Source organism: Neoarius graeffei, chromosome 15 (genome assembly GCF_027579695.1).
Source record: "Neoarius graeffei isolate fNeoGra1 chromosome 15, fNeoGra1.pri, whole genome shotgun sequence".
NCBI lineage: Eukaryota > Metazoa > Chordata > Actinopteri > Siluriformes > Ariidae > Neoarius > Neoarius graeffei.
This window is the reverse complement of record NC_083583.1, coordinates 38,285,802-38,311,519: the sequence shown is the minus strand read 5'-3', so window position 1 is coordinate 38,311,519 and position 25,718 is coordinate 38,285,802. Positions and strand designations below refer to the sequence as shown.

At 40.2% G+C, this 25,718-nt stretch overlaps 2 protein-coding genes across 2 annotated transcripts in view; one reads left to right on the top strand and one right to left on the bottom strand.

Moving 5' to 3' along the window:
* Positions 1 to 15,964, top strand: part of lonp1 (lon peptidase 1, mitochondrial) — a 34,845-nt gene extending 18,881 nt beyond the window's left edge. Inside the window, exons 8-18 of the mRNA XM_060941275.1 lie at positions 1,834 to 2,054; positions 6,373 to 6,511; positions 6,597 to 6,775; positions 6,872 to 6,959; positions 7,038 to 7,160; positions 7,266 to 7,382; positions 10,122 to 10,262; positions 11,693 to 11,858; positions 13,043 to 13,263; positions 13,760 to 13,924; positions 15,198 to 15,964. Of these exons, the coding sequence (XP_060797258.1) occupies positions 1,834 to 2,054; positions 6,373 to 6,511; positions 6,597 to 6,775; positions 6,872 to 6,959; positions 7,038 to 7,160; positions 7,266 to 7,382; positions 10,122 to 10,262; positions 11,693 to 11,858; positions 13,043 to 13,263; positions 13,760 to 13,924; positions 15,198 to 15,347 (1,710 nt within the window). The 3' untranslated portion in view covers positions 15,348 to 15,964. The remainder of the gene's footprint in view (positions 1 to 1,833; positions 2,055 to 6,372; positions 6,512 to 6,596; positions 6,776 to 6,871; positions 6,960 to 7,037; positions 7,161 to 7,265; positions 7,383 to 10,121; positions 10,263 to 11,692; positions 11,859 to 13,042; positions 13,264 to 13,759; positions 13,925 to 15,197) is intronic.
* Positions 15,965 to 17,496: 1,532 nt separating this feature from the next.
* Positions 17,497 to 22,399, bottom strand: rpl36 (ribosomal protein L36). Its single transcript, XM_060941276.1, has 4 exons — positions 22,330 to 22,399; positions 21,687 to 21,781; positions 19,378 to 19,512; positions 17,497 to 17,626 (listed from the first exon to the last, which is right to left on the bottom strand). The coding sequence occupies exons 2-4, from the start codon at positions 21,777 to 21,779 to the stop codon at positions 17,537 to 17,539; spliced, it is 318 nt and encodes a 105-aa protein (XP_060797259.1). The 5' UTR covers positions 21,780 to 21,781; positions 22,330 to 22,399; the 3' UTR covers positions 17,497 to 17,536.
* Between the last annotated feature and the right edge of the window lie 3,319 nt (positions 22,400 to 25,718).

Here is a 25,718-nt window from a genome sequence, read left to right as displayed (position 1 = left end):
GTACCCAGACCCTTCTTCTACGCAGCCATGATGCTGTAATTGATGCAGTATGTGGTTTGGCATTGTCATGTTGGAAAATGCAAGGTCTTCCCTGAAAGAGACGTCGTCTGGATGGGAGCATATGTTGCTCTAGAACCTGGATATACCTTTCAGCATTTAATGGTGTCTTTCCAGATGTGTAAGCTGCCCACGCCACGCGCACTAATGCAACCCCATACCATCAGAGATGCAGGCTTCTGAACTGAGCGCTGATAACAACTTGGGTCGTCCGTCTCCTCTTTAGTCCGAATGACACGGCGTCCCTGATTTTCCATAAAGAACTTCAAATTTTGATTCGTCTGACTACAGAACAGTTTTCCACTTTGCCACAGTCCATTTTAAAAGAGCCTTGGCCCAGAGAAGACGTCTGCACTTCTGGATCGTGTTTAGATACGGCTTCTTCTTTGAACTATAGAGTTTTAGCTGGCAACGGCGGATGGCACGGTGAATTGTGTTCACAGATAATGTTCTCTGGAAATATTCCTGAGCCCATTTTGTGATTTCCAATACAGAAGCATGCCTGTATGTGATGCAGTGGCGTCTAAGGGCCCGAAGATCACGGGCATCCAGTATGGTTTTCCGACCTTGACCCTTATGCACAGAGATTCTTCCAGATTCTCTGAATCTTTTGATGATATTATGCACTGTAGATGATATGTTCAAACTCTTTGCAATTTTACACTGTCGAACTCCTTTCTGATATTGCTCCACTATTTGTCGGCACAGAATTAGGGGGATTGGTGATCTTCTTCCCATCTTTACTTCTGAAAGCCGCTGCCACTCCAAGATGCTCTTTTTATACCCAGTCATGTTAATGACCTATTGCCAATTGACCTAATGAGTTGCAATTTGGTCCTCCAGCTGTTCCTTTTTTGTACCTTTAACTTTTCCAGCCTCTTATTGCCCCTGTCCCAACTTTTTTGAGATGTGTTGCTGTCATGAAATTTCAAATGAGCCAGTATTTGGCATGAAATTTCAAAATGTCTCACTTTCGACATTTGATATGTTGTCTATGTTCTATTGTGAATACAATATCAGTTTTTGAGATTTGTAAATTATTGCATTCCGTTTTTATTTACAATTTGTACTTTGTCTCAACTTTTTTGGAATCGGGGTTGTACATTTAGTGAACCCCCCCCCCTTTAAAAAAAAAAACATAAGGCAAAGCTCACAGACTGCTGAAAATGACAAAATGGCGATTGAACGGTAAGAGTGCCTCCTAATGAGTATGCGCTAAATCTTCCAGTCATGCAGCTCAGCTATTCCAGAGAGTTGCCTACCACAGACACAATCTTTTTGTAGGGTGCCATTATTTTTGCCTTAATTAAATAGCTTATTTCATTGTCTTTTAATTTATGGATTTGTTTTGCTTTCTTTCAAGTTATTAATATGAAATGATTGAATTTCAAAATATTCCTTTAATTTGTGGGTGCAAATGAAATAAGAAAAATCCATATAGAAAATTGCAGTAATTTATATGATTTGAAGGTGATTAATCTGGGTTCACATTAGTGTGTATACTTACACACTTGCACAAACTCAGTAGTACTTTCAGGATAGGAATGGGATTTTCATGAATACCACATTTACTGTATAAATGGTCCTGCGAATAATTTACGAATACATTCATTTCTATCCAGCATTTTGTTCTTCAGAGTGAAAAAAAAAAAAAAAATTTAAACTTGCAGATTATTTGTATTTTGTAGCACAATAAAATGAGTTTTCCACATCACAGTGGTCAGTGTCACTGCACAGTTGGATTCATTTAACAGCACGTATTTTTCCCTGCCGTAGGTGGAGGAGAAAATCAAACAGACACACAGGAAGTACCTCCTGCAGGAGCAGCTGAAGATCATCAAGAAAGAGCTGGGCCTGGAGAAGGAGGACAAGGATGCCATTGAGGAGAAGTTCAGAGAGAGGCTGAAGGAGCGCACCGTACCCCAACACATCATGGACGTCATTAATGAGGAGCTGAACAAACTCAGTCTTCTGGATAATCACTCCTCTGAGTTCAAGTGAGTCCTGTGAGATGTGTCCCTGCATTATACTGCAGTTTTACTGCTCAGACCAGAGTATTATAGGATTAATATATACATATGTTATTTACCAGCAGGGAGGTCAGTATCGTGAAATACCGTGACCGAGGTCTTGAAAGTACTGACTGAGGCAGAGGTCACGGTATTTCACCATATGGACCGACCTTAAGCTGGTAAATAATGTATTTATTTTTCTTCTTTACCAAATTCTAACAGAAAACGAGAGCACCCAAAAAACCGAGGCGAGCCGCCATTTTGAATCCTCATTCACGGCTGTAATGCAAATTGCTTCCTCCTCGGTATACAAGTGCACTTCCATGGCAGGAAAAAAACTACATTTTGCTGCCTATGTAGTCCCCTATTTATACAAAATTGAGTCATTCAGGATTCAGCCATGTTTTTGCTCGGCGTTAGCAACAGTTAGAGGTTTTTAGCTTTCTCCTGAAATGTTTTCTTTTATTTTTTTTTCCTCAGGGTAGTAAAACTCGCTTTCGCTGTGAAGACTGTCGTTATCACTATCCATGATGTAAAATTAATGCTATTCTCCTGAGAAATGCTGGCAAAAATTTACAAGATTTTTGATAATCTTATAAATAAATCTTATTTAAAAAAAAATGTTGACAAAAAATGCTACTCTGTTTGTTGTGAATGAGCGAGTCGCCAGAGGTCCGTAACCAGGGTCCATGCTGCTCGCCAGCCAATCAGAGCGCAGGATTTGGACCGCGAAAAAAATAAATGTTATTTACCAGCTGGGAGGTCCATATGGTGAAATACCGTGACCAAGGTCTTGAAAGTACTGAGCGAGGCTCTCTGGGCCGAGGTCAGTATTTAAGGCCGAGGTCATGGTGTTTCACGATACAGACCGACCTTAAGCTGGTAAATAATTATATTTTTTTTTTTCTTTACCAAATTCTAACAGAAAACGAGAGCGCCCGAAAGGGAAAACCGAGGCGAGCTGCCATTTTGAATCCTCATTCACAGCTCTAATACAAATTGCTTCCTACTCGGTATACAAGTGCACTTCCATGGCAGGAAAAAAACTACATTTTGCTGCCTATGTAGTCCCCTATTTATACAAATAGGAGTCATTCAGGATTCAGCCATGTTTTTGCTCGGCGTTAGCAACAGTTACAGGTTTTTAGCTTTCTCCTGAAATGTTTTTCTTTTATTTCTTCTTCCTCGGGGTAGTAAAACTCACTTATGCTGTCAACACTGTCGCTATCACTATCCATGCTGTAAAATGAATGCTATTCTCCTGAGAAATGCTGGCAAAAATTTATAAGATTTTTGATAATCTTATAAATAAATCTGATAAAAAAAAAGATAAATGTTGACAAAAAATGCTACTATGTTTGTTGTTGTGAACGAGCGAGTCACCAGAGGTCCGTAACTGGGTTCCGTATTGTAGGATACGGACCCGCTCGCCAGCCAATCAGAGCGCAGGATTTGATGGAAACCGGACCGCGAAAAAAATTTATAATTTATTATTATTATTATTATTATTATTAATAATAATAATAATACAGATGTGCTGGCAGCATGAAAAATCATGTCTTATGTTACTTGACAATTTAGTAATTATTGTTTGGGGTGTAATGACATTTAGGTATGAAGGTGAACTTTTGTGATGTGAAAATCCTTTTCTGCATAGTTTAAAACGTAATGGAGATTAAGAACAGTCTGTTTCAAAGAATGTTCCAGCAGGTTCACCAACTGAATGTTAAACACTCACACTACAATCACGGTCAAGTCAATTTTATTTCCATAGCACTTTTTTTTGCATTAGGCATTGTTGCAAAACAGTTTTAAAGAAATGTATAAATTTTAAACATACAAAGCCTGAGGCAACAGTGGCAAGAAAAAACCTCCTCGAGATGACATGAGGAAGAAACTGAGAGGAATCCGACTCAAGAGGGAACCCATCGTCATTTGGGTGATAACAGATAGCATGATTATAAATAACATAACACACTTCTGTAACTGTGTCCTATATGATCAAAAAGTGTAATTGTGTAACCAGGAAATTCATTATAGTTTTAACATGAAGTCTATGTTGTTGAAGTTATCAACTGTTTACTGATGGAGACCGAGTGCAAAACTGTTCATGGAATCTGCAATCACAGTATTGCATCTTGTTTATAAATGCGATCGCGAGCTGGTCTAGTGGTTAGCGTGTCCACCTCTCAACCGTGTTCACCGATCGCGAGTTCTACTCTGGGTCGGATCATACCATAGACCATCATAAAAATGGTACCTACTACCGTCTGGCAAGGCGTGCTGCAATACAGATGTGAGTGGGGAAGTCAAACTCTCGTGGTTACTAGAGGACTGACCCCCCACTGTAACCCTAGCTGTATAGACCCTTTTCAGTCACGTGACCTTCGTAAACGCGACCACCATTTTGGACATGTAGCGGACTTCGGCTCGAATTGGTTTGAATGCGAGGAAGGCGACAAACGGAGAACATACAAGAAAAAGGAGCGAGATGCAGAAAATACCTTCGCTATCCAGCGACGTAGGGCATTTACAGGGCGAGCAGAGGGAGAGATAACAACAGTAACGACACATTAGCAACGCCGTACAGAAATAACGGTTTATGGCACAGACCCTTTCGGTTCTCGCTCATCTAGCTGCTCCAATGACTGCTTAGACTGCAACAATAATACCTAACACACATTTAAGTATCCGTCGTAAAGACGTGAAACTCGTCGAGTGACGAGTGTGTTCATTGATAAGCTAACACAATCTAAAAGTAGACATACCATCACACTGCCCTGGCGCTGTGTACAGTTTACCTTCTATGGTTTGTGCACTCACTATTTGCCATTACTTTCTCCAACCCAGTGTTACAGATTACAGGGAACGGCCTGGATTTAAGAGACAAATACATGTTCCTCTTGTTTTGAACACTTAGCCCATGTTTACATTAGACCGTATCAGCGGATCATCAGATTAACGTTTTTAAAAGCGATTAGTGTGCACACAGCAACACCAATACACGATTCGTCTGCACACAGCAACACCAATACACGGATACGCTCGGCTCTGCAGGCATCCTGCGCTCCAAATCACTCCGCCCTGAACAGCGAGTGCCCTCTGGAGGGTGCGCACTCCGGCCCTGCGCAGCTCACACAGCGCGCGAGTGAAGTGCACGAGCCACGATTCGGGACTGAGCCGCTGTGTGTGCGATCCCAGCGCAGATCACTTACCACTCGCAAGTGGAAGGATGGCAAGCCTAATCGACAATCTGGTTTTTTTGTTGTTACATAGTCAAGAGAGGTGTCGGATCACTGGATCCAGTGTAAATAGCTGCCGGAGCCAACGCCCGAGGTTCCGGAGCGCGCTCCGGCTTGCTCCCCCTCAAATTAAGCGCTGTTTGTAGAACACTGCCTCTGATCTGTCCTACAGTCTACCAACAGCAAAGGAACACAACGCTAGCTAATGTCGTTAGCTAATAGCTACTACAGAAGAACAAAGAGGTTACAATGGGTTATTTTAGCCTATTTGGTTACACACTCGCCGCCACAGAATGTTAACAGCAATGTAATGCCTTTTCTGGCTAATTTTATTCGTCTTACCTCCAACAAAGTGGTCACTACACAAGCGCTGGTGTGCCGAGGGCTGCCAATCTGTTAATGGCCGCTATCCATCTTCTCCGTCGGGATCTGATAAAATGATAACCCTTGCCTTGTTTGTTGATGGTTACTACATCCAGGTGCACAACAATATAGTGGCATGATGGAAGTCTTGCTGAAAATAAACACTTTCTTTGCTGCCGTTCCTCAATGCTGGCTGTGGTAAACTACTGGTAGTACATGTCCAAAATGGCGGGCGCGTTTGTCGTGACGTCACGTGAAAAGGGTCCATAGGCGAGAGGCTGAGGGCTATTGAAACGGAGATCAGTGCCACACCCCCAGGAGACTGCCTGAGAAGACCAGATTCTGGCGTGAGAGGGACTTTTTCTTGACTGTTTACAAATGCAAAATCTTTAAGCAGATACCAAAACCATGATTGTAGGCTGGACATGCATAACATTTTTTTTAAACCATGTTCCAACTTTTAATTTTATCGACACAGCAGAGCTTATGATTGAACAGATGATGTTGATTTAAGTTTCTAAAACCGAAACAGCCAACATTTCAGAGCTGTATAGTTCAGATACTGTTAGCCAGTGTGAGATCTGAGTATTATTATTACAATAATATAACAGTGTAATAAGACTATAAACTGTACTTAAGGTGTTTTTGGGTGCCATATATAATGTCCCTGTTCGTGTCTTTTTTTTTTTTTCTCTTAGTGTCACAAGAAATTACTTGGACTGGTTGACCTCGATGCCATGGGGCACAAACAGTGTGGAGAACCTGGAGCTGTCTCGAGCCAATGAGGTGCTGGACGAAGATCATTACGGCATGGAGGATGTGAAGAAGCGCATTCTCGTAAGCTGACCCTTGGATTAAAGCCATAAGGCTGATTGGTTCATGAGGAATATGTAGTAATTGCGGTTTCTTATATATCATGCAGGAATTTATTGCAGTTAGCCAATTGAGAGGCAGTACACAGGGGAAGATCCTGTGTTTCTACGGACCACCCGGTGTGGGAAAGACCAGCATCGCCCGCTCCATTGCCAGAGCCCTAAACCGAGAGTACTTCCGCTTCAGCGTAGGCGGCATGACTGATGTAGCCGAAATCAAAGGCCACAGGTGGGGAATGTAGAATTGAGCAATGAGAGAGTTTTCTGTGATTTTTTTTTTTATTTATTTTTTTATTTTTTATTTATGACGTTTTGTATGTTGTAGGAGGACATATGTTGGAGCAATGCCAGGAAAAATCATCCAGTGTCTGAAGAAGACAAAAACAGAAAACCCGCTAGTTCTCATTGACGAGGTTTGCACATGACTTGATAATGAAACACACATTTGGGTAGGAAACGTCTAACATTTTCTTCTTGTGCAATTTAAACAGGTGGATAAGATAGGTCGAGGCTACCAGGGGGATCCATCTTCTGCCCTGCTGGAGCTTTTAGACCCTGAACAGAATGCAAACTTCCTGGATCACTACCTGGATGTTCCTGTGGATCTGTCTAAGGTTGACTGTGTGGCTGGGTTCATTTATTCAATCTTTTTTTTTTGTATCTGTTAAATTGTGATCTTTATTGTAATCGCACTTTGTCATTCTTTGGTTTCTGTACAGGTTCTTTTTATTTGCACTGCCAATGTGATCGACACCATTCCTGAACCTCTGAGAGACCGAATGGAAATGATCAATGTGTCTGGTTATGTGGCTCAGGAGAAACTAGCCATTGCAGAGGTAACATACTGTACACACCATTCTTACTGTTTACTATAATAACACTTAAATTACTGTACATTCTGTAATATAACCCACAGCAGAATAAAATGTACCTGCTTAAACTATCCAAGTTAAAGGTCATAGGCAACGGTCGGAGGTGAAATGTAGAATATCAACTTTATTGTCTAGAAGAACGACCCAAAAAGTGAATTCAGTCTTCCTAGTGTCTAATTTGCACCCTAAAATTGAATAAAACGGTTAAAATGTACTGTTTTGCCCAATTTCCGAAGGTTTGTTTACATCTCACTTATGCGCACTTTCACCGCCAGGGGACCGTCGTCGTGACGTCATTTAAGCCAAACAGACTGGGAGCAGTTCTGTGTTTACTTGCGAACCGAGCACACATGTATGGACTTTGGTCGTGAGAGGTTGTGTAAAATGTCTGAAAGCGATAGCGATTTTGAAGTAGGAACTCTCCAAATTGAATATTGAGAGGTGAAACCATATATGTATGAACCTATGGCCGTTGCGAAGCAATCGGTGAATGTGGCTTACTGGTTTGACCGTGCGGCCTCGAAATCGGACAGCGACTCGGCCGACTCTGATCGCAGTGACCCCGGACCTCAACAAGAGTCGTGCCCAAACAATTTATCCTGGTAGTTATGAAAAATTCCTACTTTCGTCGTAATACTAAATAAGAGCCCTTTTGAAGAATAATTAAACCGCCCTCCCTAGTGGATATAGGTAACGATTACTGGACAGTGCGCCGGTAGGCCACATTAGCATGCCATCCGCGGTATTATACTATTTATAGCCTATTCTAAGAGAGGAAATATCCCTTTGTCTCATTTCCACAATGATTGTACAGGATCCCTCAGGATTCTTGACTTGACAATTGCAAGCAAAAGTAAAAATGTTTATCTCCAATCTTCTCCTTTTTGCTTGAGCGTTGCTGCTCCGTTTCTTCTTTGACTGCTTGATTTTGTTTCACACGCACAATCCACTCTCTCCGCCTCATCTTCTCTTCTGGAAAAAAACAACCCTCTGGCTTCACGCACACAATCCACTCTCTCCGCCTCTTCTCCTCTTCTGGAAAAAAACAACCCTCTGGCTTCACGCACACAATCCACTCTCTCTGCCTCTTCTCCTCTTCCGGAAAAAAACAACCCTCTGGCTTCGCGCACAATCTACTCTCTCCGCCTCGTCTCCTCTTCCGAAAAATCCAACCCACTTGCTCCGCCTCTTCTCCTTTTTCGGAAAAAGCCAATCCACTCGCTCCGCCTTTTCTCCTTTTTCGGAAAAAGCCAACCCTCTCGCTCTGCCTCTTCTCTTCTGGAAAAAGCCAATCCACTCTCTCTGCCTCTGCTTCTCTCTCGGAAAAAGGTAAAAACTTCTTCCTGAACCGGTCCCGTTGTTACAGTTCACTGCACAACAATAAGGCATGTTTTTTTTTTTTTAAATCCTGAACGCACGTCTGCACTCAAGCCGAACGGCAATGAAAATGCACAAAGTGGACTCAACTTAAGCGGTTTGTCTTAAATGACGTCACGTGCCGAGTGGTCATGAAAATAGCCGAACAGAAATTCGCCACGATCCGCACTAACTTATTTTAATTATAACTTATTAACAATACTTCTTGGGACCAGAAGAAAATTACAGAGGGTTTTTTAACATATAAAGTTTCAAATGTGCATAAAATTAAAATCATTGCCTATGAGCTTTAAGTCTTGAGTAAAAAAAAAAAAAAATCCAAATATATAGTTGAGTGCAAAAGTTTGCATCCCTTAAAATAAATTAAATATTTTTACTTGCAGCCAGGCATTTAGTTTGTTGAGGGGTGTTTTTTTTTTAAACATATATTCCTTTGTTATCACAAGTTATATTGTGCTTGGACCCCACAGATCGCCACTTTTGGATATATTTAAATATTACTATTAATAGTGAAAGAAATAAAATGAGATTGTTCAAAAGTTTCTCCAGCAACATATTGTACACACTCCTCTTACTGTTTACTATATTAATGATTTGCAATTACTGTATGTTTAGAATATAAGTGACAGCAGTGTAAAATGTGTTAAGTATTCGCCGAAGGTGAAGTGAATATCGGTGAGTAATAACTGAGATGAAGTCGAGGTTATTATTCACCAATACTCACAGCCTGTGGCAGATAATTGCTTTAGTACAAATGTGCAGGTGATTTTATTTAAAAACTTAATCACATTTTTTAAAAAATCATTTATTTCAATCTTCAAAAGCAGAATGCAAATGTAATGCGCACAGACTTGTCACTTATCTATGCCGATTCACACAAAATACTTTGTTTTGAAATAGATAAAACTAAATCACAACTCCACCTTAACTTGGAATAGCTTTAGACCAAACTTTGTGGCATCTTTAGTGCTTTTAGGAACAGCATGTTCTTTCATAATTTATAATTCTTCCTCACTTAGGGTGACAAAGTGATTAGCCGGGATTTTGCCGAGTCGCTTGGAGTGACTGTCGAGAAATATTCCGAATTTCTCAACCAATCAGCGCGCACAATTTCCTATAATCACCTCTGTATTTATACTAAAATGCTGTATTTACTTTTAATGCCCCTTCCACTGGAGACATTGTTTTTGGGTTGTCTGTCTGTCTATTTATCTGAGGTAAATATTTTCATGCTGTAAACTCTCGTAAGAGAAACAATTGCAGTATTGTGTTTTTATTTTGATATTTTGTTACGTGAGTTAGTAATGTCCTGCTCTGGTCCTGCAGAGGTATCTGGTGCCCCAGTTGCAGACTCTTTGTGGTTTGGATGAAGAGAAGGCCAGCATCTCCTCCGAGGCTCTGACCGTACTTATCAGGCAGTATTGCAGGGAGAGTGGTGTCAGGAACCTGCAGAAACAGGTGGAGAAGGTGAGACGGGTTCTGAGGTCACACTGAGGAAAAAATTATGCTGAAATAAAAAAAGAAAAAATATTTTGGGTCTATAAATTCTGTTTGGTCTGTGAAGATGCCCTGGTCTCAGTATTGATGCTGCTGCAATTTGGACCCTAGTGAAGGGGGTGTGGCCTTTAGGAGTGGGAGGTGAATGTAGTTAGCAATTAAACAACTCTTAATAAAAACGTGTTCACTACATACACACCTGGGTTTGTGCTGTTACAGGGAAATACTCAGCAACAGGGTGGTGTGATGAAGTAGGGTTACTGTTACCTCACACAAGTTGATTATTTTACTATAATAGAAACATCCTGAGTGTTTTTATTTATTTATTTTTTATTCTTCTTGCACCACATTATTTTGCCAATGATTACAGTTCCTTCTTTATTAAAGGACGACATGCTAAACTTTTTATCCATTTATTGTTATATTTCATGTTGTTGAGCCTCCAGGAAACAAGTTAGTTGTTCTCACTTCCATTCTAGCAGCTATAAACAGTCGTTCCCTCTCATTTTTTCCCCCTTCCCTCGAAGTTAATAAGGAAATAACACAGCTTGTTATTTTACTGTGGAACCTCAAAGTGTACTGAAGAATTTTCTTTTGGAGAAAACGTGGTCACAGCTCTACCTCTGACTGTAACGAAACACTGACACTAGAGACTCCTTGCATAAATGTTAAGTAAATGTTTCTTGCAGAAAATTTGACCGTGTCAGAATTTAGGGTTTTTTTTTTTGTTTTGTTTTGTTTTTTATAATGAAGCCTTTGCCATACAAGACTATGTACAATTTGTTACGACAGAAACACTCATTATCTCTAGCCACTTTATCCTGTTCTACAGGGTCGCAGGCAAGCTGGAGCCTATCCCAGCTGACTACAGGTGAAAGGCGGGGTACACCCTGGACAAGTCGCCAGGTCATCACAGGGCTGACACATAGACACAGACAACCATTCACACTCACGTTCACACCTACGGTCAATTTAGAGTCACCAGTTAACCTAACCTGCATGTCTTTGGACTGTGGGGGAAACCGGAGCACCTGGAGGAAACCCACGCGGACACGGGGAGAACATGCAAACTCCGCACAGAAAGGCCCTCGCCGGCCACGGGGCTCAAACCTGGACCTTCTTGCTGTGAGGCGACAGCGCTAACCACTACGCCACCGTGCCGCCCACCTGAGCTGCTGTTTAAAAAAAAAAAAAGACCTTCTGACCAGTCAGATTCAAGAATTCAACAAAGTAGTGCAGTAAATAATGTTAGTAAAGGGAACATTTAATGTAAAGTGTTATGGTACAGCTTAATTTAAATCATGATGCTCTCCTCTTCTCACTCTTTGGTTCATTTAAATTAAACATCACCTATTCCTTTATTTTAATGATGCATTCTGTAATTCTCTGAATTGTTCCAGGTTTTCCGGAAAGCTGCATTCCGTATTATTAATGGCGATGAGGTTGCAGTCCGGGTCACAGCTGACAATCTGCAGGATTATGTTGGCAAACCCCTGTTCACTGTAGACCGAATGTATGATGTCACACCGCCCGGGGTGGTCATGGGCCTGGCGTGGACAGCCATGGGTGAGAATATGGAACAACACACCTGCAATATTACACAGCAGAATATGATTGAATGTTAAATATATTTAATAATCCATGATCACACTTGCAGGATATCTTCAGATTGCAAAGCTAATAATTTAGCTTGGTTGATCGTGTTTAAAATACTGCAGAACTGGGAATACTTTTACAGTTTAATTGGCAAATTGACATGCGTCACTGTGAGTGACGGGGAGAGACACACTAATGGCTGCGGCACTGTTTGGATTCGAACTTGCAATCTGCAGATGACCTTGAACGTTTTTCTGATGCACCACTTAATTTTGCACCTGACAAACACAGGCCAGTAACTTTTACAGTATATAGGCCTAAAGCAGGCGGCACGGTGGTGTAGTGGTTAGCACTGTCGCCTCACAGCAAGAAGGTCCAGGTTCGGGCCCGTGGCCGGCGAGGGCCTTTCTGTGCGGAGTTTGCATGTTCTCCCCGTGTCCGCGTGGGTTTCCTCCGGGTGCTCCGGTTTCCCCCACAGTCCAAAGACATGCAGGTTAGGTTAACTGGTGACTCTAAATTGAGCGTAGGTGTGAATGTGAGTGTGAATGGTTGTCTGTGTCTATGTGTCAGCCCTGTGATGACCTGGCGACTTGTCCAGGGTGTACCCCGCCTTTCGCCCGTAGTCAGCTGGGATAGGCTCCAGCTTGCCTGCGACCCTGTAGAAGGATAAAGCGGCTAGAGATAATGAGATGAGATGAGGCCTAAAGCATCAAACAGTGCTTCAATTTGTCATTTTAACCAAAGACATTTCAAATTAAAAGCATTCTCTCAGTTCTGCAATTTTATATCTGTTTTCACATAATTCTAAACTCCACTTTTTTTTTTTTTATTTAAGTGAACTGCAAGCTTTGAATTCTAATATTCATTTTGTGAAATTATTAAAAGATTAAAATAATTGTCGGTTTCTCTTTTAACATATGGATTGTTGCCGGATTTCTGTCCTTCTTTGCAAAAACCTCAACAAAACTGGAACTTGCATTTGTCAAAGAAAGCCTTTTTATTTTCCTTTTATTTTTAACTTCTCACATTTTATATGACAGATTTTTTTTCTTCTTCTTCAGCACAAGACGAATTCCTCAAAACAGATTTTGTTGCGTGATTAGCAGTTCTTACTTCCCTAAACATGACCTTGACTTTCGCCTTAACCTCTTTAGGTGGTTCCACGTTGTTCATCGAGACATCTTTGAGGCATCCGAGGACCTCAAAGGACAAAGATGGACCTGCAGAAGGTTCTCTAGAGGTGACGGGGCAGCTGGGAGACGTGATGAAGGAGAGCGCTAAAATCGCCTACACCTTCGCCCGCTCCTTCCTCATGAAGCAACAGCCAGAGAACGACTTCCTCGTTGGCGCCCACCTCCACCTGCATGTGCCAGAAGTGAGACGATGATAATTAAAACAAAAAGATGTCAAATTCTCATCACTTCTCTTTTCAGATTTAGCTGATCCATGTGTTTTTAGAATAATTATTTATATAAAATTACCTGATTTAAAGCTAGGATGGGTCATTTTTGCAATATTTCTTAAAATTATCTTTACATCCCCACAGCAATGAATAAATCAAATGCTCTGACAAAAAAATCTGTCATCTGGGGCAGTCATAGGCCTGTAAAAAGCCCGTCCAAGCATTTCATTCTGTCTGAATTAAATGATTGGATGGCCTACCTGCACTCAGTCTGCCTGTACACTGATTGCACCAGGTCTGTCGTTGGTTAAGATTCAGCGCCCCTCAGTTTCGAAAAATAAAAATGATATTCCAGATGAATTAATATAAATAAATGTTGATTACTGTTGCTATAATTCAGCTATTTTACTGATGAATATTATCTCGGTGTATGTTGTATTTCATGTCTGATTCTTCTGGTCATGTTCAGGGTGCCACTCCTAAAGACGGACCCAGCGCAGGCTGCACTATAATCACGGCTCTGCTGTCCTTGGCCACCAACACGCCGGTGCGGGAGAATGTGGCCATGACAGGAGAAGTGTCCCTGACTGGGAAGATCCTGCCTGTCGGAGGAATCAAGGAAAAAACAATTGCTGTGAGTTTCAAGGATTAAAGGGGGAGTTTATACAGTCAGAGTTTTGGTACCCTTGACACAAAAGCAGCCATCATGTAATGGAACAGGGTTGTTTTTATTTTTTTTTCTCTCCAAGTAACCTTACTAGTACGAACAAATTATTTTTTTTAATCTTTGTTGTCATTAATACATTGTTTTAAATCCTTTGTTCATTTAAAAGTCCTTACTCTTGTAACTAATGTTTCTTTGCTATTAGTTTCCACATAATTGCTGAATAGTTTATAATAGCTCAAGAATAATATGCATAAGGAAGAAAAAAAAAACTTCAGTATGTGCTGTTGTGGTAATCAGTGACAGGATGGTACAATGCAGCCAAAAGTTCTCTTGTTACCATCCTGAAGTTGACTATTTTCCAATAACAGCACATCCCCAAGCTTTTTATTCAGGGGTGGCCATAGACTGTCTGAGGGGTGGGGGGTGGGGTGGGGTGGGGGGGGAATCAGAAAAATGCACCTTGAGGGCATTAATTTTTTTTTTTTAATAAATCTATAGAGGACCTCTACAGGGCATATTTTCTTGCACATAGGAGCACCTAGAAATAAGTTCATCTTATTTTTCTCCTCTGTAGGAAAGATAAGGCACTGCATCATGTATTTTGCACTGGAAGGGCACCCTAGAGGGCAGTTCATTACTTTTTTGTACATGATGGCACCCTACAGGGCATTTAATCACCTTTTTCCCCCCGTTTGAAGGGCATGTTATGGCACTTCATTACATTTTCTGCACTGTCAGGGCACCCTAGAGGGCATTTTATCGATGATGTGGACACCCTAGAGGGCATATTCACTGTTCTTTCGACCATGGTGGCTTGTCATGTTGCTCAAAAACCACAAAACATGAACTCCTTTTTTGTTTTGAAAACATTTGTCTCTGAAGATTTACTGACAGCATAAGCTCTGACACTGGAGACTCCTTCCGTAAGTGTGAAATGAAGTAGAGAGATTTATGTCGAGCGTCTGCCAAACCAGACCCTATGAATGAGCCGTTATTTAATAAGCACCGTCTGATCAGAATCAAGAAAATAAAATAATGTTAAGGTTGTAACACTTTTTTTTTCTTAGTCTAGCTATAGAATTTTCATTTACACAACTTGACACAAATAAATGGATATGTTACAATTAGACTAATGAATACAGTATATTTTCATATATATTTATTTGTTGTATAAATTGCAGAACCTGCTAGTCCAGACAATATAGTACTTTCTATAATCCCTCATTATACTTTCCAACAGGCAAAAAGAGCTGGAGTGGATTGCATCATCCTCCCTGCTGAAAACAAGAAAGATTTCTCCGACTTGGCTGAATACATCACAGAGGGCCTGGAGGTGCACTTTGTTGAACATTACCAAGAAATCTACAAGATTGTGTTCCCGAGCCAGTGAAGAACATCTGAACTGTTTATTTAATCTACTATGATTAAGTTCCTGGTATTTGTCCGCCATCTGCAGAGCACAGCGGTACACTGATGTTCACCAAGATTCCTTCTACAAGCAGTGTGACAAAAGCAGAGTTCACATGGTCCTTTTCAGTGTCCTAAAGCTGGCCACTGAATATTGACACCTCTGTAAATCGTACACATGTACCACAAGACACTGGGATTGTGTTATTGCTGCTAAGCAGCTATTTATCCACCTTGTTTTGTCACAGGTTATATTGCAATGAAAGGGGGGAAAAAATTTTCACAACCTGCAGGAGTTTTTTTTCTCCCCTCCCAACTTTCCTTAAAGCAGTCTTTATTATTAGTCTATCTCCCACATCATTTAATCCACAAGTTCCCAAGCTTTGGGTCAGGAGAACCCCCTATCCTACTAATTAGTTTATTAGATGCATTGGGTATGGAAAGCCCATTTCCACCAGGTAGGAAGAGGGGAATTTTTTTTTTTTTTTTGGCAGCAGCATGTCAATGTTGACATCTCAATTTTTATCTTTCATCTCAATTTGGAGCTGCTTTGGCAGCTAAGAGATAGGTGTTCAAATAAATGTATTAAATGGTTCACAATCCCTGCTATTCCTGTTAAGCATACACATTTTCTAGATATCATCCAACAAACGAATGCTCTTCAGTTAGCTGTTCTCACTCCCATTCTCTGTGTGACTAGAAAGTAGTCAGTGACATCACCAAGACTGAGAGCAGAAATATAAAGGCCATACTACAAGATGCAAACCACACATCAGCAGTAAGAATCAGAAGTCCCGATTGGAATTCACAAAGAAATACAGAGATGAGCCAGAAAAGTTCTGAAACCAAGATTAACCTCTCCTAAAGTAACGGAAAAGCTAAAGTGGGGAGAAAGAAAGGATCTGTTCATGATCCGAAACATAGGAGCTCATCAGTTAAGGATGGTGGAGGTAGTGTCATGGCTTGGGCTTATACTGTATGGCTGTTTCTGGAACAAGTTTACTAATCTTTACTGATGACGGTAGTAGCAGAATGAATTTAGAAGTCAATGAATATAGAAACATTATCTGCCAGTTTGCAGAGAAATGCATCACGTGTAATTGGGAGCCAAATACAAAAACATAATACACTGCCAATACAATAAAGGACTTCAATCAGGGGAAACCATGGAAGGTTTTAGACTGGCCAAATCAATGACCAGACCTTAACCCAAGTGGGCATGCATTTCACATCCTGAAGCGGAGACCCCAATAACTGAAAGGAGCTCCAGTATAAGCCTGGAAAAGCATCACAAAAGAAGAATGCAACAGTTTGATGTTAGTGGGTTGCCAGCATGATGCAGTTCTGTTTCTAAACATTGGGTGGTCTACCCCCAAAGGTACTATGTTCCAAGTTGTTTAACACATCTAGATGTAAATATCTAGAAATGAAAGCTGAAATTCTGTTCCATCATTTCAAACCCAAATGTCTTCAGTATATAGCAAAAACAAGAGCTGGCCTTCTTGTTCCAATATTTTCAGAGGGGACTGCAATTCGACTAATAGAAAAAAAAATCAAAATGTTGAGATTTTGAGAGTAAAGTGAGGTCTTACCACGTTTTAGGATAGTGTTCCTAATAAAGGGCTCAGTGAGTGTGTTACTGCTTATAATGGTTGCAATCGTCAGAAGTATAGCTTCTATGTATTTAGTTTATGCCAATTAAATTGTTTCCTTCTTCACGTTTGAGGCATGAAAGCATTATTACATTACCCACCAGTATCTTGATTTTCAAACCTCCCACACAATGTTCATTCCTTAATGGAAGACACTAAGTTCAGTTCCTGAATTTGTATTCATAGTAGTGGAGAACATCCAATATACACAATTATTCCCATTGATCGATACCTCCCAGAATCCTTGATTCTACACCCTTAAGTCTCTGACCTGCTACATATTTATTAAACTGTGGCCCAAGCTGCGTATTTATAAATTTTTCCCCAAGGCCCAATCACACAAACTAGGGTTGTAATAATTAACCACAGTTGTCTGAGAAAAGAAACCATTATTAAATGAACTGACAGCTGTTAGCATCCATAATCCAAAAAATATCACTGACATGGAGCGACAAATTGTAAAGAAAACAGGCAAAAATGTAGATTTGTAAATACAAATTTATTTGTCCAATGATACAGGTTACTCCTTCTTGGCAGCAGCTTTTCTCATTGCAGCCAGAATGTTGCTGAGCTCTTCCCTCTTCCTCTTGGCGCGGATGTGAGTTCCCACCTGAAGAACACAAACATCGGTACTTACACAATAATAAACCTACAGAACGCTTACAGCTCAATGAACTCATGCTACATTGTGTAAACAAATGCTGTATTTAATAGATTTATCAATCTGAATGTAGAGACCATGCTATAATTACTGGGAAAAAACGGACTGGTTCAAGAGCGTCATCTCAGGCTTTTAAACTTTTGAACACACACTAGGGATGATGCCTGAGTGGGAATGTTTCCAAGTTGTAATTTGTGCAAAACAATTATAAAACAGGTATTCATTTATTTAATTGGAATGAATTTAACCAAGACCTGGGAGCAGCTGAGGGTTGAAGGCCCAGTAGCTCTTTAGTAAAAGGCATGATTTAAACTTAGTTTTTTGGTCAGTCGTACATGTCCTTAACCACTGAGCTACAAGTCTCTAAATTTACACACACTGCACTTCATGTAGCTGTCCAAGACCGCTCTAAATGCCAATTCAAGAAAACGATACCTCTATTTGCAGAGCTGCCAACTCCAAAGAGGAATAATACAGAAGTCTCTTCTCTCCCCCCCCCAGTCAAAACCTTCTGCCTTTTCCTTTTCAGGCCAAAAAAGTAATGTTTTGACTGAAAATTGGTTGGCATTGCAAATAAATACTACTTAACTGATGTGCACTTGTCTAATGTCAGCCAAGTCGAACATACATTAATGGATTTGTATTTCACGTTAATTAACTCTGTTTCGCATGAAAGGAAGTGAAAAGGCCACATGTTTCAAGCGAGAAAAATCAAATTGAGACCAAAGACTATTAATGTGAGTGGGGAGGGAGGGGCAACAGTTAATATCAGAGTTCAAAATACTGTACTTGTCAATCATTCCAATCACATGTTAATTAGCTCTATTATGTAGTGGAAATTCATTATGTCTATCTATTATAGATATTTTAAGTTCGTTTCTTAGACAAGGATTTTTTAAACTTGTTACCTTGTTAACAGTTTCGGCGAGAATCTTCCGCCTTCTTCAGAAACAGTCACCAGATGTTGAGTGGTGACGTGCCTCATCAGCTGATGTTGCGTTACGGAGGCGTGAACGTCCCGCCCAATTTGACAGGTAGTTCACGCCTCCTGCTGTCAGGTCGCTCCTCCAGGACAGCGCTCCAGGTGTGCGACAGCACATACGCTCCCTCCGTAGCATAACATCAGCTGATAAGGCACGTCACCACCCGACATCTGGTGACTGTTTCTGAAGAAGGCGGAAGATTCTCGCCGAAACTGTTAAGTTTAAAAAATCCTTGTCTAAGAAACGAACTTAAAATATGTCAATTAGCTCATTTGCTATTTTATGAAACAGACTAAACTGCACAAACCCAACTGGTATACCTCTTGAGTCACGCCAAAAGACATGTTTTCTGTCAAAGGATTTGGAATTATGTTGCAGTCAGACTTGTTTAAGATTTACAATTATTCTTACACTTGTGCCTTTATCTGAATTACATACATTGCACTGTCTGGTATTTATTTATGAGAGTTTAGTTTTGGCTAGGTGTGCGTGATGTGAAAACATCTTAATTCATGTACTTGTGTGCAATGCAATGACATTTCACATGAACATAAACTCGACTATACCAGACAACATTGGCTCAAAGCAATTTTCTCTGCTCAATATAATTAGTACTAAGCTGATTGAGCAGGAAATCAACAATAACAGGGCAACAGAATCACTGATTATTTCTAAGAATTGACAGAGATTTAAAGTGAGGTATGAACTGAGACTCACCCTTTTCTTAATGAACTTGAGGGCACGCTTGTCTTTGGACACCTTCAGCAACTCCATAGCACGCCTTTCATAGGGGGCGAAGCCGCACACCTCACGGATCATATCGCGAACAAACTTGCTGTGCTTGGTCAAACGCTGGGGAGAGTAGAGACACCATTAGAAGATCTGAACTGGTCCATTACCAACCGTCATCTGGCCATATTTTTAGTTTCATACGACTATAGGAAACTCTTACAGTTGTTACCAATGGGGTGGACATATAATGATATGTGACCAAGATGCCACTAATTTACATTACAATATACTTCTCTAGTATCCAAGATGATCTTATTGTACCTTCTCTAGTTGTAATACCACTTTCTTTTCAGATATAGAAATCTTGACCATCAGCTGACACTGATCTAATTGTTTTTAATTAAAAACAATCTCGTCAAAAATGACAGACTTCAAAATTGGCTTCAAAGCTAAATTTCTTTTCCAAAGAGCTGATACACTTTACATTTAATCCAATCCACTTTATATTTATTTATTTTTCTCCACTCCCCTGATATTAGGCCAGTGTCATCTCTCATTAAGCTGTTGATCATTTGTGGATTTATGTAGACGCAACAGAATCCTTTTTTTTTTTTTAAGGACAAGACTTCGGATATAATGCTTTACTACCAAACCTAAATACCTGGCAGATGTACATTGCAAACATTATACAATAATCACACTGATGTTTTTGTGCATGAGGTGTAAGTGTTTAGATTAACCAATAATTTCAATGATCAAGCCAATGATCCAAAAACGGTCTTCACGGTCTAGAGATCAGTAGCTGATCATGCCTATATGGAGTTGGCAGCTTGGCGATTTCTTGAGCAAACAACTACTAAACCTGATAATCAGGTGTGTTAAAACAGAATACAATGACCAAACAGTGCTGGACTGTGTAGGTGTAGAGGACCACAGTGGGTGCTTAAAGTGCACATCACGGGTAAATTCAGGAGCAAGATCAATGTCTCATCTCATTATCTGTAGCCGCTTTATCCTGTTCTATAGGGTCGCAGGCAAGCTGGAGCCTATCCCAGCTGACTACGGGCGAAAGGCGGGGTACGCCCTGGACAAGTCACCAGGTCATCACAGGGCTGACACATAGACACAGACAACCATTCACACTCACATTCGCACCTACGGTCAATTTAGAGTCACCAGTTAACCTAACCTGCATGTCTTTGGACTGTGGGGGAAACCAGAGCACCCGGAGGAAACCCACGCAGACACGGGGAGAACATGCAAACTCCACACAGAAAGGCCCTCGCCGGCCACGGGGCTCGGACCCGACCCTTCTTGCTGTGAGGCGACAGCGCTAACCACTAGACCACCGTGCCACCCCAAGATCAATGTAATTCTCCTATTTTATATTAAACTTTCGCCAAATATCTCACATTTTGCGCAATTTTTTTTTTACCTTGCGCAATACCAGAAAAATTCAGTTGAAATCAAGCCATTTAAAGCGAATTGGTCCGCCTCTGAAAAAACTTGCCATTTGAATTTCCCGGCAAACATTGATTTTTGTGACGTCATGTGCGGGACGCCTCCCTCTGAATCCTACGTCAGCGCTGGTTTGTTTATGAGAAAACGACCGTATTATTTACATCCCCAGTGTTGTCTCCATCGTCTTCACTACTTGAATTATCATCAAATCCAAACAGATGAAGCCCCAATTCTGAGATTTCGTTATATCCTTCATCCAAAGGTAAAGTAACCTCGCACTCGGGTAACAATTCCATATTTCAATGCAAAATTGCTAGCTGCTAAACTTGATCTACACAGGCTGTGCACTGAAACCGTGTGAAGCTCGCGCAGCCTGCTGGCGCTTCCGCAGGTGACGTCACGAATCTGGCTCCAGACTCCCTTGGGATTTTTCCAGACGCATTTTGTTATTTTATTTTTTCTGCTGTAGACAGATGGCCTTGTGCAAAATTACCCTTCTGGATGAGTGTGTAAAGGGACATACTTTCATATAAAAAAAAAACAACAACCTGAAGTTGGTCCAGAATATGCACTTTACGATCAAAGCAACTAGAGCTGGGCAAAATGCTGATACAACATTGATCTCGTGATTAATTGTGTCACAACACACACTGAGATATCCTTATACTTTTCATTTTAAAATTATTTTAGACAAGTTTGACTGTTGATCAAATCTATTTAACACGATACATATCACAGAAATGTCTTCACATATGTCATATCGTATTGCTGATTTTTACAAACCAACCTTCGTGTACATGATGACTATTTTTTTAATAAACAAACGTTCTTACCCCTCTCCTGCGGCTGTGCTTGGGCTTGGTCACGTTCTTGGTCACTGGGTGGCCTTTTTTAAGGCCAACCGCCATAGGATACCGAATAGCCATTTCTGTAGAGGGCAAAAAAAAAAAAGTTTTAAATCATACGCAAGAGGCCGCGGCATTTGTCAAAATCATACTGATGTGTCAAAGGGTTTGGCTAAAAAACAATGGATAAATCTGACATATCGCAACTGAACACGAACAGAAAACCTCACTGTTTAGTGTGCAGAAGTGACAGTGGGAGGATTTGGGACGCCACCAGTTTTCATCGTTACTGCAGATGGATGGAGGATTTCATTCCTAAACCATGTCGTGTTTTACTCAACTGTGGTTATTTATAAGATATAATACCACAATATTTTAAACTTCTTTGTAGTGTTTTTTCCTTAAACTTTAATCTCAATTTAATACAGAGCTCTATTCAAACATACAGACACTCAGAGTTCCTTCAACAACCATCTAAACTCAAACCGCCTTTAAACTAACCACAATGGCGGCACGCCGCTGTTCTACATGTATATTATATACAGGAGAAACAATAACTGTTGTTGTTACTGTTAGGATTGCAAAGATACATGAAAGATTACAAATATGATAAAGCTCAAATGATTCGTACCTGCGTTTTCTAATGGCGTCCAAACCGGAAGGACTGATACAAAGCGGAAGTAGAATATTCAAAGTTCCGAGCGAGTAAAAACCTGGCTGAAATAAGCACAGCGACATCTTCCGGTCACTCTGAACAAAGCATTTTAAATTCTGTGAACATGCGAGCGCCAGGGTCATGGGTTCTTCAATATTTTTTATTTTGATAAAAATATATGACACAAATTGGCAATGCAAGAGGTTTGGGACATTAATTTTAAACTATAGCATTTCCAGGGATCACTTAAAACATGTTATTAACTATGTTATTATTATTATTATTATTATTATTAACTATTATTAATTATTCATCTCATCTCATTATCTCTATTATTATTATTATTATTTACTATGTTATTATTAACTGTTATTATTAAGAAAGAAAGAAAGAAAGAAAGAAAGCATCGTTATTATTAACTATTATTATTATTAACTGGGGCGGCACGGTGGTGTAGTGGTTAGCGCTGTCGCCTCACAGCAAGAAGGTCCTGGGTTCGAGCCCCGGGGCCAGCGAGGGCCTTTCTGTGTGGAGTTTGCATGTTCTCCCCGTGTCCGCGTGGGTTTCCTCCGGGTGCTCCGGTTTCTCCCACAGTCCAAAGACATGCAGGTTAGGTTAACTGGTGACTCTAAATTGACCGTAGGTGTGAATGTGAGTGTGAATGGTTGTCTGTGTCTATGTGTCAGCCCTGTGATGACCTGGCGACTTGTCCAGGGTGTACCCCGCCTTTCGCCTGTAGTCAGCTGGGATAGGCTCCAGCTTGCCTGCAACCCTGTAGAACAGGATAAAGCAGCTAGAGATAATGAGATGAGATGAGATGTGTATGCAGTGAGGTTTACCTGCATCTCATTGTGCAACTTGTATTGCATGTGTCAATGTGATTTGTATGTTCTTATTGAAAAAATTAATAAAAACATTGTTCAAAAAAAACCTATGTTATTATTAACTATGTTATAATTAAGAAAGAAAGAAAGCATAGTTATTATTAACTATGATTATTATTATCATCATTATTAACTATGTTATTATTAACTTATTAACTATTATTATTAACTATGTTATTATTATTATTATTAACTATTATTAAGAAAGAAAGAAAGAAAGAAAGAAAGAAAGCAGTTATTGTTGTTATTATTATTATTATTATTATTATTATTATTATTATTATTAACTATGTTAACCATGTTGCCAGTGTACTTTTCAAAATCTAATTGTTCAGCACAAAAAAGTGCTACAGCTCACAAATTATGAAAGGGTAACTATGTGTATAATATAATCCTTAAAGAGTTCATTGTCATTTTAGAAATAGCCTACACATAATGGCCATGTTTTAAAAATCTTCTATTAAAGTTGTGTGTAAAAGCCAAAATGAATTAAAAATTTCCACTGGATTTACAAGTGTTGGAAAAACTGATTTTCTTCCAACTCGTGTGCAGCTGTTGATCACCAGGAACATGCAAAGCAGAGACAAGTCATTACATTAATGGCATTTAGCAGATCCTGTTATCCAGAGCGACATACAACATACAACGTGAGAGCAATTGGGGGTTAGGTGCCTTGCTGGCACTTCACCCATTCCTGCTGGTCCAGCGAATCGAACCCACAATCCTTTGGTCCCAAAGTTGCTTCTTTTTTTTTTGAACAAGGTCTTTTTATTTGAAGTTTTCACTGTATGCAAAATACAAACAAAATACAAACAGAAACTAATCCCTGGACACCCCCACCCACCCAGCCACCCACCAGACCTGTACCGCTAAATTAAAGATAGTCATCTCATGTACTTGTTGATAGGGTGAGTCAAGTAAGCAAACATAGCAGAGATAGGAAAAAAAAAAAACCATGACAATAAAAGTAAGGGGTTCATATGTATTACAGGGTTACATTTTCTGCTTCCATTTGATTCACAAAAGCCAAGAAAGGCTGCCAGGTTGCGTAGAATTTCAAAACAGACCCTTGGAGAGAGTATCTTATTTTTTCTAGCTTCAGATGTTGCATAGTCTCTCTGATCCAGTGGGAATATGAAGGGGGAAGAGGGTCTTTCCACCTGAGCAGGATCAGACGTCTGGCCAGTAGCGTACAAAAGGCCACCATATTGGACTTAGAATTACTTAAATTCACAGCCTGTGAAGTGACACCAAATAAAGCAGTAAGAGGGGATGGATCTATCTGTTCCATTAATATTTTAGAGAGAGTATTGAAAATTGACTGCCAGAAGTGATGTAGTTTTGGACATGTCCAAAACATGTGCAGTAGAGTTGCATGAGCTTGCTTGCATCTATCGCAGGTAGGGTCTAACTCCGGTCTAATTTTGGACAGCCTAACCTTTGACCAATGAAGCCGGTGCACTATCTTGAATTGTACAACTGTATGTCTTTGACAAATAGATGATGTGTGAATCCTCCTAATAACTTTCTGCCACACTGCATCTGGGATCTGTTCACTTAAATCCTCTTCCCATTTGTGTTTGAGATAATCTAAAGTTGACAAGTTAAATAGATTGAGAAGGCCATATATCTTACCTATAATCTGCTTTAAGTTTTTCCCCATCTTGAAGATGGAGTCTAACAAAGATACCTGGGGATATAAGGGGAAGCAGTTGGAATGAGAGGCAATAAAGTTTCGCAGTTGTAGATATTTAAAGAAGTGGGATCTAGGGATATTAAACCTATTTACTAATTGTTCAAAAGAAGCAAAATTATTGTCTACATATAGATCCTGCAATGAATGTATCCCACTCCTGAACCACACTCCAAAGGTTCCATCTGACACCGAGGGAGGAAACATGTGATTTTTTGTTATCGGAGCAAAAAGGGAGAGGCTGTTAAGAGTAAATGCTCTCCTGAACTGGTTCCAAATTTTTACCGAGTGTGCCACAACAGGGTTAAGGGTATAATAAGAAATCTGCTTTGCTAATGGGAGTTCGGTGCACAATAAAGCTGGTAAGGAGGAGGGTCCACAGGAAGTACGTTCCAAGGTTAGCCATTTAGGGGTGTTTGAGCTGTCTAAATCTGACATCCAAAACATCAGTGCTCTAATGTTGGCTGCCCAATAATAAAACAAAAAATTAGGAAGAGCCATACCACCCTGAAGACGTGGTCTGTGCAATATGCATTTCCGTATCCGTGGGTTTTTTTTGTTCCAGATAAAGGTCGATATGAGCTTGTCTATGGAGCTGAAAGAGAATTTGGTCAGAAATATGGGAAGGTTCTGAAACAGATAAAGGAACTTGGGTAATACATTCATTTTGATGGTACTGATCCTTCCACTCAGGGAAAGGGGCAACAGATCCCAACGTTTAATGTCCTGTTTCAGACCATCTAACAGGGGTAGAAAATTAGCCTTATATAGGTCTTTATAATTATGTG